The sequence below is a fragment of the Sitophilus oryzae genome, unplaced genomic scaffold (assembly GCF_002938485.1).
Source record: "Sitophilus oryzae breed Bouriz unplaced genomic scaffold, Soryzae_2.0 scaffold_467_pilon_pilon, whole genome shotgun sequence".
NCBI lineage: Eukaryota > Metazoa > Arthropoda > Insecta > Coleoptera > Curculionidae > Sitophilus > Sitophilus oryzae.
The window spans coordinates 1482526-1500870 of NW_022147048.1; the positions used below are offsets into that span (position 1 = coordinate 1482526).

The window sequence follows — 18345 nt, forward strand, 5'->3', positions numbered from 1 at the left end:
CGAATTGATGGATACTGAGTTAATCGTTTTTAATGTTGCTTAACTATCGTATAAGACGATATCTGTTTGATCTGAAATTTTGCATTAATTTAGCCATATTAATTCGCTCCATCTTAATTCGTTGATATGATCCTACCTTAAGAAGTTTTCGAAAATGTATCCTTATGGACTAATATTGGGGCTTTTGGAATATAATTTTGTTTTCTTGACCTTTCGAAGGTCGCACTTTATTTGTTACATGAAAGAATTTAGCATGCGGACTCACAGTCCTCACTTGATCACTTGCCCAAGTAGCATTTTCACGACTTGCGACCACATGTTTACTAAACACAACGTTGGATTAGTTACAAAAAATAGTTAGCTCCCTACCTTAGGTATTAAAATAAATTTAAACGTTTTTATAACTTTGTCTAGTACTACAGCAAAGTAGAGAAGCTTCTGCGACGTCGAATAAACGTTGTCTTGTAACCTTTTTTGCTTAAGTGATCTTTAGGTGATTTGGACAACGTAGTTACAACGTTGAACAATATAGAGTTTTCCGACGTCAGTTTCAGGACCTATTCTAACGTTATGCAAACGTCGTCTGTTTTACTAATTCCAACATTGTTTAGATTTCCTTATTCTTACGTTGGTAGGACGTCGAGTCACTACCTTTTTGCAACTGTATTGAACCATAACCTTAAATCTTACATTTTCACTTCATTGTTCTGTTCAGTCAGACAGTTCAGTGCTGTTTTTGTTTTTATAAAAAAAAACTTAATTAAAATGGGACATAAGAAAGGTACATATAAAACTAAATTTAAATATACATTGACATATATTACCGATAGTTTATCCACTCCCTCGTTTATTTAGAATATAGAGGGCGGCACAAGCTAGACTCTAGGATGAATAAATTGGCAATCTTGCGACTAGTATACTACCTGTTAAGGCTGAACTGCGACTTTATTAGTCCAGTATGCGACTACTCAAACTACTCCATCTTAATGTCCAAAACAACAAAGTGAAAGCCGCCATGTTGTTAAATAAGAAAATGTTTCGTTCCTAAATTAGCAATTCCTGCTTTTTGAATACATTAACTTGAAATATTTGACCCTAAAAAATACGCGGAAGCAATTTCTTCGACTGCGAATAAATTATTCTCATTTTACTAAAAAAAAATTCAAGAAAATTTTTAAAACTTTTTTAATTTTAAGGCCTATTAGTATTTTTCAAAGTAGAAACAATACATTTATCAATAAAGTTGTTTGCGTTTAACTTTTTTGCCTTGGTTAACGAGTTACAGAGTCGGTTAAAGTGTTTCAATAAGTATGATTTTCAAACATCCTCCACACTTAAATACTTTTGTTTTGTTTTCCTTCACTGCCATCTGACATATGTCTCTAACTAAATCTTAAAAATAATATTTTTACTATAATTATCCCAATTTAGGATAAAACGCGACTTAGACGCCATATTAGTTTTGTATTTCTGTGAATTAGGATTTTAAACAACGTTGCAGTTTGTACTAAATTAGGCTTCTAGCCAACGTCGGTATTCAACGTCGTTTCGACCCAAAAATTATTCTCCGAACTAGTGCAGACTAGGGTTGGCACGAGGTTGTGCCGACGTTGCGCCCCGACGTTTGGTCGCGTGACACAACGTTGTCCCGACGCCGACGTCCAAATACTGCTTGGGTGATCACTTACTCACAGTAAATTCAAGAGGTCTTAAGCGTTCCTAGTGGTGTAGAGACATAAAATAATATGATAATCAAAATAACAATTATTTAATAATTTGCTTACAAATAGCAAACATTATATTAATTTATATATTACTATTAATAGCTTAAAACATACGAAATTGTGCCAATGTACGTAGAGTAACGAGTTGTTCTATTTTTCCGCCAATCATAATTCTGTCGATCCTCTGGTAATACTGTATTCAGAGCTTCAGAATCTGAAATTTATTATTTCATCAGAATCTATTTTAGGCCCTTGCTTTTATATAATATCCACTGCTCGTTCTTCCTTTTCATTATCATGTTCAGTAGTTAATTCGTCATCTTCGTTCAAACAATCTTGCATGAGCTGTTGCACTCTTTCTTGCAGAGTAGGTACATCTAAAAAATAATACTTATTTAATAAAAAGTCGAATTTACTTTTTTTATAACAATTTGCTCATTTTCAATTAAAACAAATCAGTAAAATAACATAGCTTGTTCGACATAAAAAAATACTAACTACCCTAAACGATGTGCAAACGTACACTTTTTTTTACATCTCATAAAATATGCAGAGACAGGAATATACTAAACGGTGCAGCATTTGATGTTTCCAGATTTTCGAAATATCGGGAAAATAGGTACCTGCGGACTGTGAGTCCGCGCGCGACCTCCGGAGAGTTCAGACAAAAAAATATTTTTTTTATTCAAAGATTTATCGTACCTACATATTGCTACTAACAGCTCTTTTTGTTATTCAGGTCGAACCTACAACGACCTCAACCAGTACCCCGTATTCCCATGGGTGTTAACCAACTTCGAGTCCAAGGATCTCGACCTGAGCCAACCAACCAACTACAGAGACCTTTCCAAACCTATTGGAGCTTTGAACCCAAGCAGAAGAGCTTACTTTGAAGAGAGGTACTCAACTTGGGAGCACGAGAGCATTCCACCATTTCATTACGGAACTCACTACTCCACATCGGCGTTTGTCTACAACTGGTTGATACGATTGGTAAATATAGTAAAATCATTAAAAGTTGGCGTGCACGTCACCGGTACTTTTCTTACTTTGACTTTTGACAAGTGTCAAATAAAATTCGTAATTTTATTATCGATTTTAGACATTATTTTTTTTAAATAGTACTGAAGCTGTGGTTGGTTCCTTGTATCGTTGAAATATTAGTATTTTAATAAAACACGCTTTTAGATGTATCTAAAAACTTTTAATAAGAGTAACTTTAACTCTACATATATGTTTCGGCTTGTTAGGCCTTTTTCAAGAGTTTTTTAAGAACTAATCGTCTAACTACACTGCTATACATACAGGGTATCTCAGATTTTAATCGGAAAAATTTAATAGACGATAGAACTTGCAAAAATAATCTGAATGTCCTGTGAACGAGTGTCCCCAGTAAGAATGATTTTTTCTTACATATAAGTGCCACATCGTGGATGTAGCTTGAGTCCCATGCTGCTTCGTTCCCAGCTATAAGCTAGTTAGTTACGGCTGTATCAATTCATGGTGTCCTCATTCTGGTCCCACGTTGGGCGCCAAATTATGTGTAGCGTTTTTTAAGCAACTACCACTGCGAACGGCAGCTTTTCATCGGAGAGCAGTCGTGGATAAGGTATTTCACTGGAAGAAAACTAATTAATAACGGAAATAATATATATAATAAGGAAAGAAAACTAATTAATAACAATAAACAAAAAAAAATAGATATTGGGCGCCAGGCATGTACAGAGAAAGAAAACACAGTTGTATATTACTTAAAACTAATGACTATATTTATTCAAGATGGATTGTGATGGTAAATAGCATTGTACAATTTTAATAATTATTATAGTGGTTATATGTCAACGAAAGTGGTGTTAAGAATTGTACTAAATATCTATGAAAACAACTATGATAAAATACAAGACATGTAAAGTTTAAGAGAATATATGAAATGTAGCATTACTTTAATTAATTTGATATATTTTATATGATGTTAGTGCAATAATAATATCTCTAAAAAAGTAACACTATTACAAGGCGCAATGTAATGAAACCTAAAGTCTAAATCATATTTTAACAACTAAATCGACAAAGATGTTTTTAATAATCTAACCACTAAATATAGTCAGTACGATATTATTTAAGATGTACGTTATTGTTTAAGACTGTAAATGTTTTAAATGTTAAATGTAAAACTAGAACTTAAATCTACACTTAGCTGTTCTTTATGTAATCTTGCTTTAAACAGTAACAGCGTGAGGTGGTCCCGCATCTCTGTACTCAGCCATCCAACACAACCAAAGGGGCCAGAATGAGGACACCATGAATTGATACAGCCGTAACTAACCATGTGACATTCTGGAGGACAAAAGAAAAGGGACGCCAACGTGCCAGCAAAATACAAATACAAGTTGGGACATCCGTAACTCTACTCTAAAAATATTCAATAATAATATCGAATCTATAAAAGGTAATAACTCATCTTTACCTGTAGCCTCGAAATAACAGCTGATTCAGATTATACAGCACTTAAATAATCACCATTTCTAAAAACTGGGACTAATGGCGTCTGACAGGCCAAACGGTCAAACCAAAAGTGCCGTTAAATCACAGAGAGTTGACAGAACCGATGTTGACAGCGCGAGCCTCCACAGAATAGTGAAACGATAGCAGGGTTGGCGACTAGGGAACGTAAAAATTACGCCAAGCGTACCAACAAAATGATCAGGCCTGAACGAGAGGGAATCCGGTGACGATAGGCCAGACATCATATATTATATGTAAAAAAGACATGTAACGAACTAAAATCGTTACACTAGTGAAATGTCCCGAGTAAAAATTTCTTAAGGCCCCACGCTTATGGGTGCCAATCTTTATGTGTAGCGTTTTTGTATAGTTCTAGTACAAAAGTTCATATCCACTTGTAAGATTTAAAGCTTCCTTTTTGAGATACAGGGTGTTAAAGTTACTTAAAAAAGAAACAAAAATTAAGATATTTGAAAAACTATTTAATCAATTTTGATATAACTTGATCCGTTTATAACACTTACTATGGGACTTAATTTGATGTAATTAGATTTAGGTTTAATGGTCAGGGGCGGCGGTGGGGCATCACTGTTAAATTATTTAAACTGCACTTAAACAAAATTTGTTATTCTAAGAGCTATACAGATGCCCGATGCATTATTGCCGGACTTTGTTTATGTTTGATGCAAGAGAGAAAGAAATATCTAAATATAAATGTTTTGTTTTCAGGAACCCTTTACTACGATGTTTCTCGCTTTGCAAGGAGGAAAATTTGACTACCCTAATCGTCTATTTTCTTCGATAGCATTGTCATGGAAGAATTGTCAAAGGGACACGTCTGATGTGAAAGAGCTTATTCCCGAATTCTATTTCCTTCCCGAAATGTTTATTAACTCTAGTAGATATCGGCTTGGCGTTGATGAAGATGGCAGGCCCATAAACGATGTGGAATTGCCTCCGTGGGCAAATACTCCCGAAGAATTTGTAAGAATTAATCGCATGGCTCTGGAATCGGAATTTGTTTCCTGTCAATTACATCAATGGATCGATTTGATTTTCGGTTATAAACAGAAAGGTCCCGAAGCCGTGAGAGCTACTAACTGTTTTTATTATTTGACGTACGAAGGAAGTGTTGATCTGGATTCAATTCAAGATAAAGTTATGAAAGAAGCCGTGGAAAATCAAATAAGAAATTTCGGTCAAACTCCTTCCCAGTTGTTGATGGAGCCGCATCCACCACGCAGTTCGGCAATGCATTTAGTAAGTTTTTTGTTTTTCTCTTATTTGATTTCTCTATTTTTGGTTTAACTAGAATGTCTTTTTGAAAAGAATTCTAGGGTTTCCGCCACTAGAACAAAAACTGCAATATTTTTTTTTGTAAGCACCACTGACTGAAGCCCTCCAACTCGACTTTGATAAAATGGTTGATACCCATACAAATAACTTCTATATTATATTTATAATAGCAGCATTCAGTTCTAGTACACTTTGACCATATCAACCCGGCTTTAACGCTTCAGGAGGTTTATCTCCTAACATTGTCAGAAGAAAAAATAAAACACAAAGCAAAGAAAAACTATTTAACGACTATTCAAGAAGATTTTTTTTACCGATACGTCTATTATAAACTGTTGACGTTTTGTTAAAATGACGTTACATCATGTCAAACTTTAAATTAACAATTACTACGTTACTTTGAATGTTGTAGACAAAGTTAGTATTAACACGTTGACTGCCATGCGTGTGCTTCGCGCCGGCCCACAGTGGGGTATTTGACACAGATAGTTGATCGAATTGTTTTTATGTAGAGCTTATATAAATTATTGATAATTTCAATTAAAGAGGAAATAATATGAACAAAATAAAGGATAATTCGTCGATTCTAAAAAAAAGAAAGAAAAATCACTGTTCCAGTGTTTCCACGGTCAATGCCACTAATGCCAGTAGTAATATCGCAACTAATACTACTAATGCTACGACTGATCCGCGAGCAATGCCCATACCACTAAAGTCGCGACTAATGCCAAATTGTGCTATACTGCTAATGGCACTAATGCGATCGCTTTGTACACAACAATGCCATCGCGGTTTGCACCTCGCATTAGTATATCACTGAATGGCAAATTAGAGGAAACCAAGAATGTTTTTCTCATTTTATCAGCAAAGTCGCAAAAAGTCGCAGTATTTTATTTTACTGTATGAAAGCCCAACGTTTATTAAGTAAAACGTATATAGACAATATGCTGAATTCTTCGAAATGCGCAACTAAATCTCTAAGTATAATAAAAATGTCACAAATTTAATCAAATTTTCTGAACGCCTAACTTTTAGTTGCAAAAAAAATCGTTAGTATAGAGAATATCAAAATAAATAATACGTTTTTGTAGAATACATATCTGCAGCTTGCTGAGCCATTTTCAATCAAAACAATAATATAAACGTAAAAAGAGCGCAATAACAACAACAATTTATAATTTTAAACATAAATTTAGCCATTTACCTCTTATCTGTGAGAAGTAACAACTTTGACGTTTCGTTGAAACAAATGAATGCAACTAAACACACCCACAGCAACGCCATTCACGGCAGACATGATTTAACTTATCATTTATCTTTTTTTGGGAAATCTTAAACACATAGGCTAGTGCAAATAATTTTGAATCTGCAAATATTTTTAGAAAGCTGCGACCATTGAAAATAGTTAGCCTTAGTAACCCTTATTAACATACTAAAAGTCCCCATTTGTCCGATGTGTGCGTCATCAAAAAAAATCGGTCACCGTCTTGAATTTTGGTACTTTTTGGGAAAAAATGTAAATAACTCGAAAACGGTGCGTTATAGTGAAAAACTTCAAGAGGTCAAAAATTAAAGAGAATAAAAAACTCTATCAGAATCAATAAAGAATAGTTTATTATCCTAACGCAGTGACGTACAAATTTTTTTTGAAAATCGATTAATTTTAAAAGGAATCAACGAAATGCAAATTACTATTTTTTTAAGCTTATTAACAAATAACATGGATATTTACCATCAATTCAACTAAAATACAGTTCTTGTGACATTTTCAAGAAATATTTATTGGTGCTATCCTTTACTAAATACATGTGTACTAATAATGTGCGAAAGCAGCCTCCACCTTGTTCCGGTCGGGGCTATTTGCACTTAAACCAAGGTCTTTTTGTTACCATTTTGAAAAATTAGGCTACAGGTTGGAAGAAAAAAATAAAATGTAATAAACTACTTGCGAATATCTTTTTGACATAAATATCGTCTACGATCTTAACCTAAGATCTTAACACTTTTTCATTGTGATAAATACATTATAAACATACCCCTACAAATCGAATAACAATAATTCAAATTATGACCATTTTAATAAAAATGTGTTACCAACTTGTAACCTAACTGTCACCTCTAGAAAAAAAAATGAAATTTACAATTTTATTCGATTTGTTCTTCATCGACCGATATTTATTTGTTCTCGCAAGAAATACCATACACACATACAGTTACCACACAAGTATGAACATGGCATATTGGATTTTAAACATGTAAAATTGCGATTAAAAAAAATAGTACAACAAAATATGATTTAAGCCGGAGTCTCATGCATCCGAAATCCGATGGTACGACATCCGAAATTTGAAGTTATCGTGTGAAATAAAAAAAGCCTGTCACATACATCCGAAAGTTCGTTCCGAAATTTGACAGTTTTAACATTTTTCTGCTGCGCTGAATAGAGATTCATGTCATGTTTTATTAGAGAAACACTTATAAAAATAACTTCCTCGCCAAATATCCCGAAATTGCCCACTTCCCACTAAACTTGTTTTTAAAAACAAATGTTTTCAAAAAAAGTGAGGTTAAAAAACACACGATATCGTACAAAAGTTAAACAAAATTTAACTTTATACGACGTCGGACGATTAGTTAAAATTATCGGATAAAAATTGTTGTCAAAATATTTCGACCAATAGGAGCACCGTCGGATCGTCGTGTCATCGGATTTCGGATGCATGAGACTTCGGCTTTAATCTGCTAGTCTATATTCTTGTCAGTGTCACGTAATTTTTAAAAAATGCCTTTAACTTCAGAGCAAAAATCGATTATATTTACGCGATTAAGGGATGGGGTTCCCATAAGGGACATTGCAGATGCATTAGGGATAAACAAAAAAAAACAGTGTTGTTGGCTAAATCCAAAAAAAAAAATTCAATATAATTCAAATATCCTTATAGACCAGGAGTTCCATCTGGGACTACTAATTCTTGTACTACTTTTTTTGATCGCAATGGTACATAGTTTATTACATCCCGATTTGCAATTACAGTAAATCATTTTCAATACAAATTCTGGTGCCACTGCGTTTGACATTGTTGTTGGAACTAAGGTATCCATTTTTTACTCCATCCACACTCTGTTGCCTCTTCTCCGTTATTTAGCCAATACTGCATTTATAAATAGGTCCCATAACAATGATTTTCAGCTGCGTTAGTTGTTGGAGGTAAGGGAGCTAAATCCAAATTTTTACTATAAGTACCTGACGAGATGTAAGGGCTTTATATTTAAAATACCTCAACTGATCTAAATCTTTTGCTAGCCTATGTCGACCATATAATGAAAATAGGAATGTATTTCCAGCTTCCACTAGCTCAGATTTTTGTGCTGCAGGATCTAAAAAAAAACGGAAGTAATTTGTCGCAGATGAGGATCTTTTTGCAACGTTTTGAAAGTCGCCAGTTTACATTACATTTTATTTTTTTCTTCCAACCTGTAGCCAAAGCTGTAGCCTAAGTTTTCAAATTGTCACTGTATTTTTAAAAACAAGTTGTTTACAAAATGGTAACAATAAGACCTTGGCTTAAGTGCAAATAACCCCGACCGGGACAAGGTGGAGACTGCTTTCGCACATTATTAGTACACATGTATTTAGTAAAGGATAGCTTTGACAATTTTTGTTAATTTTGAAATATTATTAACCCACCAATAAAAAATATTTCTTGAAAATGTCACAAGGATTATATTTCAGTTGAATTTATGCTAAATATCCATGTTATTTGTTAATAAGCTTAAAAAATTAGTAATTTGCATTTCGGTGATTCCTTTTAAAAATTGCTCGATTTTCACATTTTTTTTTACGTCATTGCGTTAGGATAATAAACAATTTTTTATTGATTGTAATAGAGTTTTTTATTCTCTTTAATTTTTGCCTCTTGAAGTTTTTCACTATAACAAACCGTTTTCGAGTTATTTATATTTTTTCCCAAAAAGTACCAAAATTCAAGATGGCGGCCGATTTTTTTTGATGACGCACACATCGGACAAATGGGGACTTTTAGTATGTTAATAAGGGTTACTAAGGCTAACTATTTTCAATGGTCGCAGCTTTCTAAAAATTTTTGCAATTTCAACATGGAGAATGTCATAACTGCACGGGGTAACATTTGCTTTTTCGAATATATAATTTTTACATCTTTAAAATCTACTTTGTACCTTGTATCCACGAATGCTGACAAATCTTTGATTTCAGAAAATCTCCCTTTTTAATTTTATATTTTTAACTCAAATTTACAATTTTCAGTCCCCAATGATGTTCTCCAGCATTCCCGACGATGTCTGTATGACGATGAAGTTCCTGTCGAACAGTCCGATCGTTCACATTTCAGCTAACACTTATCCACAACTGCCAAACCCTTCAGTGGTGACCGTTTCGATGCACCAACAGTTTGCGGTCAACAAATGGAATTCTGCATACGCTGCCGTAGCTCAATCTCCTAGCTACGCAGAGACACCCAAGGACCAGGCAGCCAATTTGCCATTATCCATGGACCCCGTTCTGTGTAAGTTAGAATGTAAGCTATACACACTTTCCTATCTCCTTGTTAGTAGAATCTTGGATTTGTGCACGGCAGGAATGGTTTATTTTTATTTCAGTTAATTAGTAAGCACTCTAGTTAATAATGCTGTATACCATATTTTTCTCTTTTTTCGGCATTTTTGCCCAAGTAGCAAAATTACGTTGTTCGACGTAATCACAACGTCGCCAGGAGCAACCCAACGTTGCCGGACAACATCGAAGCGACGTCTAAGCGACCCATATTTGCACCAAAATGGTGGATGATTTTAGGGTCTTGTTTGAGGCGACGTAGTGCGTCGTGTGCTAAAAATTGTTTTTCATACCGATTCGCGATATTTTGGGGTTAGAGTTAAAAATATTCGTCGTCAAATATTACTATATTTAACCATGGAGAAACCAAAATGAATGATGTATGAATTAGAAATTGAATATATTATGCTCCATTAAGAAATAACTAAGTGAATTTAACTTCGACAAATCTGCAAAGTTTTGAGATGTCGGCAAGTGAAATTCATCAACGAAGATTAGTTTACTGTTGAAAGGGAACAATGGCTGCATGATAAGTTTAAATGGTCCTGAAAATTAATTCTATTTAGTTATTGAAATTTATTTACCTTTACTGCCTACGTCCATTGCTTTTGAATGTAAATATAAAATATTACTACAAATTTTAGAAATTAAATAAGAATTTCACTCGAACTTCCAATATTTGCTTGATTTCTGTCACATAAATGACATTGATTGACAAACAAAACCAGGAAAACCCAAGGATACTATAGAGATAAGGATAGTTCGATTCTTATCTTCCTGCACTGTCAGTTTTTTTACGCCATCTACTGACCGAGTTGAAGTTGGCGCTAAAGATTTTAGACATTGACAGTTATTTTTGCATTTGACGGACGAGCGCACAGTGCGTTGGAAGATAAATTTAGCGGGACAAAAGCGTTTGGTTAGAAATAAGCCAAAAAATGTGTACTGATAAGAATAAATAGTAGACATTCCAATTGATACAAAAATGCATGAATATGCTTTGTATTTCGATACATTTTTATCAACCAAATTTGGTCGTTTCCTGCTCAGCAAGGCAGAGATCATACGAAAACAAAATATTTACAAGTGCTTATACATTTTATTAGAAAGCCAAATTATGTTGAAGATTGCCAAAGGTATGTACTTTTCTACTGTACGTATATTATTTGTTAAAATCCTTCGTGTCTTTGTTCTGTAGATATCAAACTTTCACTTTTTCTTTCAAATATCGATATATTGAATGATGTAAATCTTTTGAGTTACCAATAGTTACCAACACAGTTAGTCACAGTCACAGGGAGTTCAAGCTTAACAGGTGAATGCCCAAAAAGATTCATTTCAATCGGATAGTATAAAAACAAAACAACTCCTTCAAAAGGCACTGAGTTTAAAAAATTGTCTTAGATACTTACTATATATGAATTTACAATTACCGAGTGTTAAAATTAAAATTAAAATATCTATCTTATTTATTATTTTCAAAATAAAATATATTTTTTTAAAATAAATTATAGAGGGTGACACAAGATTACAAATTAATTAAAAAAAACTGCGAAAGAGTTTTTTGATATCATAATTTTATGTATTTGGCAATAGTTTACAATACGGTTTTTGAGTGTCATGTACAAATAATATCATAGTTTTATTATCTTGTATTTATTTATTAATAAAATAAGTTGTTAATAAATAAATAAATTTAACCATATAGTTGTTATATATTAGACCATTTGCTACGTTCTTAGATTTTAAGTCCCAAACATTGCTCTTGAGATTTTGTCCCGCTAGAATAACCATCCGCCGCACTGTGGAGCAACGGAATACACCCTTAGTTAGCGCATTATTGAATATTCTCGGTATCCCAAAATACTCTCGGGATTGCCAAAGTATACAAGTATACTGACAGATCGATCAGTATTTTTGCCCTCACACTGTCAATATTACTGACATTTTTTTAAAAGAATGTCAATAAAACTGATCGTGTGAGGCCCGCTTACAGGAAGAAAAAATTTAATAATTCCAATCCCAATGTTGGTAAAATTAAAACTAATGAATATTAAAGTTCAAGCGTCTAGCCGTTACCGGTATGGTGATTATCTAATCGACAGAAGTTGCGAGTATTGATTGCTTTGGTTTCAATTTTTTTAGCGATTCTCTTCTTTTTATTTTGACTGCTTTGAATGTCTTTTTGTTTTATAATTTTGATTGTTAATACTGCTTATTTATCCTACTGATATTATTTTGAATGATTACTCGACAAAAAAGGAGGATGACTTACACGCATTATCTCGCAGGACAGATAATTCTAAAAGAATAATTTATTATTTTAGTTACTAAGTATGTAAAATTAAACAGTGCAAGCCATTACAGTTATTATAGAAATTACGATGTCTAACATTGATGCGATCATTATAATTGATTAGATAACAATTTGAGATCTCACAAATTTTGTAGTGAAAGAACTGTGTTGTGATAATACTGATAATGATACGATGAGAGTTCTGTAAGCAGGGATTTGTGTGGATATGTTAGGTAATAAATTTCGCATTTTGCAAGAGGTGTTTCACTTGGGTAAATAATGTACATAGACTGTCAAAATATCATTTTACTGCCACACGACTGCCAGTGACTGCGAAGAAGACTGCCTATGCCTGCTATAACACTGATTCCAAATGTCGTTAAGACCGATGTCAACGCCTGCCAGCCACTGGCAAGAAAATATACATATAATTCCAACAGTGAGACACCCTTCGCGTTTTTCTCTCTCCGACTAACAAGATCGCTATAGCTATTCACTTCTAGACATGTAGGCGAACGCCGACCAAAGACCCCTCTCTTGTCAACCCGGTATAAGTTTATTTTATCTTAGCCTTAAATAAATTTAAAAAATAAACTATTTTAAAAACGTTCATGTATACTACTGAAATTACATGTACAGGTACCTACCTATAGTTGTAGTAAAATGAGTGATTGAAACAACTAATTGTGAAAAATAAAGTTTCAAGCCTAGGTGCAATATATTTCGTAAACGCCTACTTGTGCGGTTTGTAATTTTGATGTAAAATCCGGCAATACCGCATAGAGAAAATGTTACAGTTGAGGGTTGGAACCTTTGGTGTTACACAGCAAAATAAAAACACTAAAACGTTTCGCTAACCATGTTAGCATCATCAGCAGATGATTATAAACTAAAGTACAATCTACAAGTTGAGCTTTTATATATTCGCTCAGTGGGCACCGAGTGGGCGTGGCAAAATCTAGCCAACCGAGTCAGAGCCCACTGAGCGTAACAGTTATATTTCCGCCACTAGAGTAGTAGGAACAAAGAACTTGAAGGAATTGGACCTTTGTCTCTGTTCATACTATCTTTACATTTATTAATTCTGATGCTTTCATATGCATCTAATTGCCTGTAATTTGAGACTTGTTTAATTAATTTTAAATTATTAAGATCTATACAATGTTCTTTATCAACAATATGTTCGGCAACGCAAGATTTATCCGGTCTACCATATCTTATCTGAGCTAAATGTTCTTTAAATCTAGTTAATATTGATCTTCTAGTTTGCCCAACATATTTCTGATTACAATCTTTACAAGAAATTTCATAAATACCCGATCTTTCCAGTGGAGGTGTTTTATCCTTTGAATTACCTAATAATTGTTGTAATTTATTATTAGCACTATACACAAGTTTATAATTGACATTCTTAAAAATTCCTTTTAGACCACGGGATAACTCTCTATCAAACGGTATCGAAAAATATTTAGACGTATCTTTCTCCACTTGGAAAGTCGAATTTTCAGAAACCATTAACCTATACCTACGTTTTCTAATTAATTTATCAACTAGTGAAGGAGAATATCCATTACACTCAGCTACATTCCTAATGTAATCTCTTTCTATTTCATATCTTTCGTTGGAAAGTGGGAAACTAAGTAATTTATGAACTAAGAAATTTAAACTAGCCATTTTATGTTCAAACACTATGATGTGATTCATTAGGAATATATCTGCGTGTGGTCGTATTTTTCCTATTGATATCAAATTCCAGGTAATTATTAGTATTTCTAATAACTAATACATCTAGAAATGGTAATCTATCGTTGTTCTTAATTTCATGCGTAAATTTAATGGAAGGAAAACGATTATTTAACTTAGAAATAAAATTATCTATGGTGTCTGAATGTGTCTCAAAAACAGCAAAAATATCATCCAACATACCTAAACCATACTCTTGGAAAATGAACCAACTTTTATCTCTTTTTAATACATTTTATTTTTCATTAAGTTGTCTACATCACGGTCTTGCACGCTAAAATCCAGACCATGTTTTTACGATGACTCGATGGGTATGCTTTTGATGGAGTTAATATTTTTGTACTCATAATATTGCATTATATCTAGCGTGTTTTGTAATTAATTGTGCTGTTTTTTGTATCTACCCAACCAGTTATCTCCTATCTATACTAACAGAATATTTGTTTTAGCGCTCACAAATAACAGCAACCAGCAGAACCAGATGCTTAGAAGGAATCTGGGCGACAACTTTAGCCAAAATCTGAAAATACGCTCGAACTGTTTCGTTACGACTGTCGACTCCAAGTTCCTGATCGCTTGCGGCTTCTGGGACAACAGTTTTCGAGTATTTTCGACGGAGAGTGCCAAAATTGTCCAGATCGTCTTTGGTCATTATGGCGTAGTGACCTGTCTGTCGAGATCGGAATGTAACATAACCTCCGATTGTTACATTGCATCGGGATCGGCTGATTGTACGGTTTTGCTGTGGCACTGGAATGCCCGAACGCAAACCATAGTGGGAGAAGGGGAAGTACCGACTCCTAGAGCGACATTAACTGGACACGAGCAGCCTGTTTCCAGTGTCGTGATATCTGCTGAACTGGGGCTTGTTGTCTCAGGTTCATACAGTAAGTCATTCAAATACCTAAGTATACGTCGTACAAAATAAAAACCGTTGCGGGCTATCGATTAGGCTAAATATTTTTTTCAGCGCTGCTTGAAACTATTTAAAAAACTGTTAACAATTTAAAGTTTATTTTAGAATTTTTAATAGATCTTAGATATAGTAACTTTTTCAAAAATATTTCTCTTCCGATTACAATATGGCAACAATGCTGTCTACAATCAACGCACGTGCTCGATGACATGCAACGGTTTCTATTTTGTACGACGTTTAGATATATAATATTCCATGTTTTTTAACAACAGTGTCAATATTAAACAATCCGATACATCGATGGTGACGTCAATGTGCAGTTAAATAGATTAGAGCTTATCTACTAAATTTTGATTTTAATACAAATACGTTTATATACATTTATATGTATATTGTCATAAAAACTGTTATGCTTTTCATCTAATTGATAGCGCTACCAGTTTTTTAAAATATAGAAAGCTTTCTAAAAAACAGAAAAAGTAATTTTCATTTTACTATAACATTAGGGCTTCAAAATGTGGTTCAGTCTTTGTTTTTTATATTTATCATTTATTTTAAACAATCACTAAACTTGGTTGAAAAGAAAAAATTTTAAAAATTCCTCGCCTCTTCCATTTTTTTTTCGGATTGTTAGTCATATACAATATGATCGAAAGAAAACGGCGTTAGCGATGGCTATCTAATTTTATATGTAAAATTATATGAGAAATGTTATCGATTGTCATTCCCAAGCCATCTGGACCCCGTTTTTTTTCGATCGTAAATCGGTAATTTGGAGTACTGCAATTATAATACCTCAATAATTGTGATTCAATTTAGAGACGCGAAATTTAAATATTAAACAGTATTGTTTTCCAAAGAGCAGAAAAAAACAATACTAATATGTACTTTACAATTTGCGTAAAAAATCACGAATATTTTTAAAATGACGGAACCTCAATTTACTGAGAAAATAGACTAAGGAAATAGAAGTTGTTATATTTTACACTATTTTTACAAAATAGCATTGTAGGGATTTGCTATTCGTCAAACTTAACATCGATGTTTTGCGGCGATATTCTCTCACTACTATAAGTACTATTCTTTTAAAAGTTCCTCAATATGGCCGACCTAGTTACGAAAATGGGTATTTTTTTTAATGAAAAATAAGTTGGCGTTAGCGAATTCAGAAATTGATTTACTCTTTGGTTAACAATAATATTTTTCAGGATTGTCAAGTTGACGTTAAAGTTAGGTTATTAGGTGGTTGTCATAAATAAAAACATAGATTATTGAAATTATTTAATAAGAATATAGGTATTTTACCGCAGATCCGAAGATATTTTACTTAAAGGTATTTTATAAACTTTCTCAGTGAGAATATTAACTCCCCTGTTTCTTATATTTCAGTTAAAGGGACGTAAGAACTATAGGAAGTAAATTTTTGTTTTTATGTTTTGACGATATCTGAGAGTTCCTAGAATTATCAAGATTATTGAATGATTATAGTTGTTTAATAAGTGAAATTAATAGAAGACTTGGAAATAGGATGATGCTTTTCATGTTATAGTTGATAGATCACCCCATTTCTCTTAATTTGTTTTTATTTCAGTACAGTTAATCACAAATTGAATTGATGTGTGCAAAAACAGCTATATATTTTCAAACATCTTATTTAAATAGTTCTTTTATATACTGTTAAACTGTATCAACTACAAAGTATTTAGCAAAGAATTATAAGGTAATAAATTTTGTAGATATAATTTATGAAAATTTATAATATATAAAGGTTAGAACACAATCCTCTGAAGGAAAAAGAAATACTCAAAAACTCATTAAATATACATTATTAAAAATAACAACATACAAAAACATCCATGCAAACTGTAATAATCAGAACATTATCCACATTATACCTTTATTAAATTTGTGTCCACACTCCTGTCAGGAAAGCCAGAAATGTTTGTTTAAATATTAACTTATTTTAAATTGCCAGAAACACATCAGAATATATCACAACAACAACTATAGGTTAATCAGTACTAAATTTTATACCTAGTAAGTGATGCGTTAACTAACAAGTATAGGATAAAAAACAATTATTAATATAGAGTGTAATACAATGTCCTGCGTATTTATGAAATGACTTTCCCTTCAAATGTGAGGAATACCAGTAAAATAAAACATAATTTTTGGTTTGGTTTGGTGTTTGATATTCTAACTACAGTACATCTGTTGGATCTGTGTCTATGAAAGGAATGCGGACAAAAAACATTTAAATAAACAACAATATATTTTATACGTCGACTTGACGAGTACGTCACCGCAAATCGCTCCTCCCACTCATTTTATTGGTTACTTGCAAATTTGTCGAATTTTTATTGATGGAACGCGTCGTCTAATTTTTTACGAAAAATATGGAGAGAATATCGTTTCCCCTCTCACGGATACCCCGTAGCTACAGAACGGACAGACGTACTGTACATCTATTACAAACCTTAAGTGCTTTTAGTGAGTAACTGTATTTTTTATTATTCTTTGTGTATCCTGTAAAGTAAAAAATATATATTTCAAGAAATATAAAAACAATGCAATAGATATCAAACAGATTCATAAAAACTATTTACAATTATTGTACATAATTATATATTGCAAGTGTTATTCGATGTTTGGTCTCTCATTACCAACATTACCTTATTTAGGTCTTCTCTACTAACTCAACTTTTAAACCTGTTTTAAACCTTCTTTATATTTTAAAACTGATTTACAACAATCTGTAATGCCCGCGCTGTTTCCTGAAATATAAGTTTTAATCTATTTATTGTCATATAGTACATATTACAAACCTGAAAAATACGATGAAACTTCTCAAAATAATTAGACCTTTTTACAAACATCTGGACTAATTTATTTTCACGAATTTGTGAACGAGTCAATGTTTTCTAATACGTTTTTAAGCGTTTTACACATTTTGAATATCTTACAGCCTATTCGTCAATTCTTGATCGGTGAAAAGATTATTTATAACTATATAATTAGTACTGCAGGTTGCAGGTTAAATAAAAGAACAAAATCAAGTAGAATTTGTGAATAAAAACTAAAAAAAAATAAAGAAAATATTTAGAAAAAGGAACTGTAAACGTCAATGTCAGCCAAGTGTCAGAGTTCAATTGGATTTACCACAGATTATCAATTTGAACGATTTGAAGTACAGTCGATTCCAGTTTAGAGATTTTCATTTTTTAAGCCTCCCATCATAGAATAACTAACTGAAAGAAATGAAAACTCCTATGTT

The 18345-nt window shown here is 32.8% G+C and overlaps 1 protein-coding gene across 2 annotated transcripts in view; it reads left to right on the top strand.

Annotated features, from left to right (window-relative positions):
• Nucleotides 1-18345, top strand: part of LOC115886113 (neurobeachin) — a 372451-nt gene that overhangs the window by 345767 nt on the left and 8339 nt on the right. Inside the window, exons 21-24 of one of the 2 annotated variants that reach the window (XM_030905177.1) lie at nucleotides 2464-2717; nucleotides 4959-5489; nucleotides 9811-10069; nucleotides 14605-15042. In XM_030905177.1, the coding sequence (XP_030761037.1) occupies nucleotides 2464-2717; nucleotides 4959-5489; nucleotides 9811-10069; nucleotides 14605-15042 (1482 nt within the window). Of the gene's footprint in view, nucleotides 1-2463; nucleotides 2718-4958; nucleotides 5490-9810; nucleotides 10082-14604; nucleotides 15043-18345 lie in introns of both variants that reach the window. The other variant, XM_030905178.1, reaches the window with a different exon arrangement.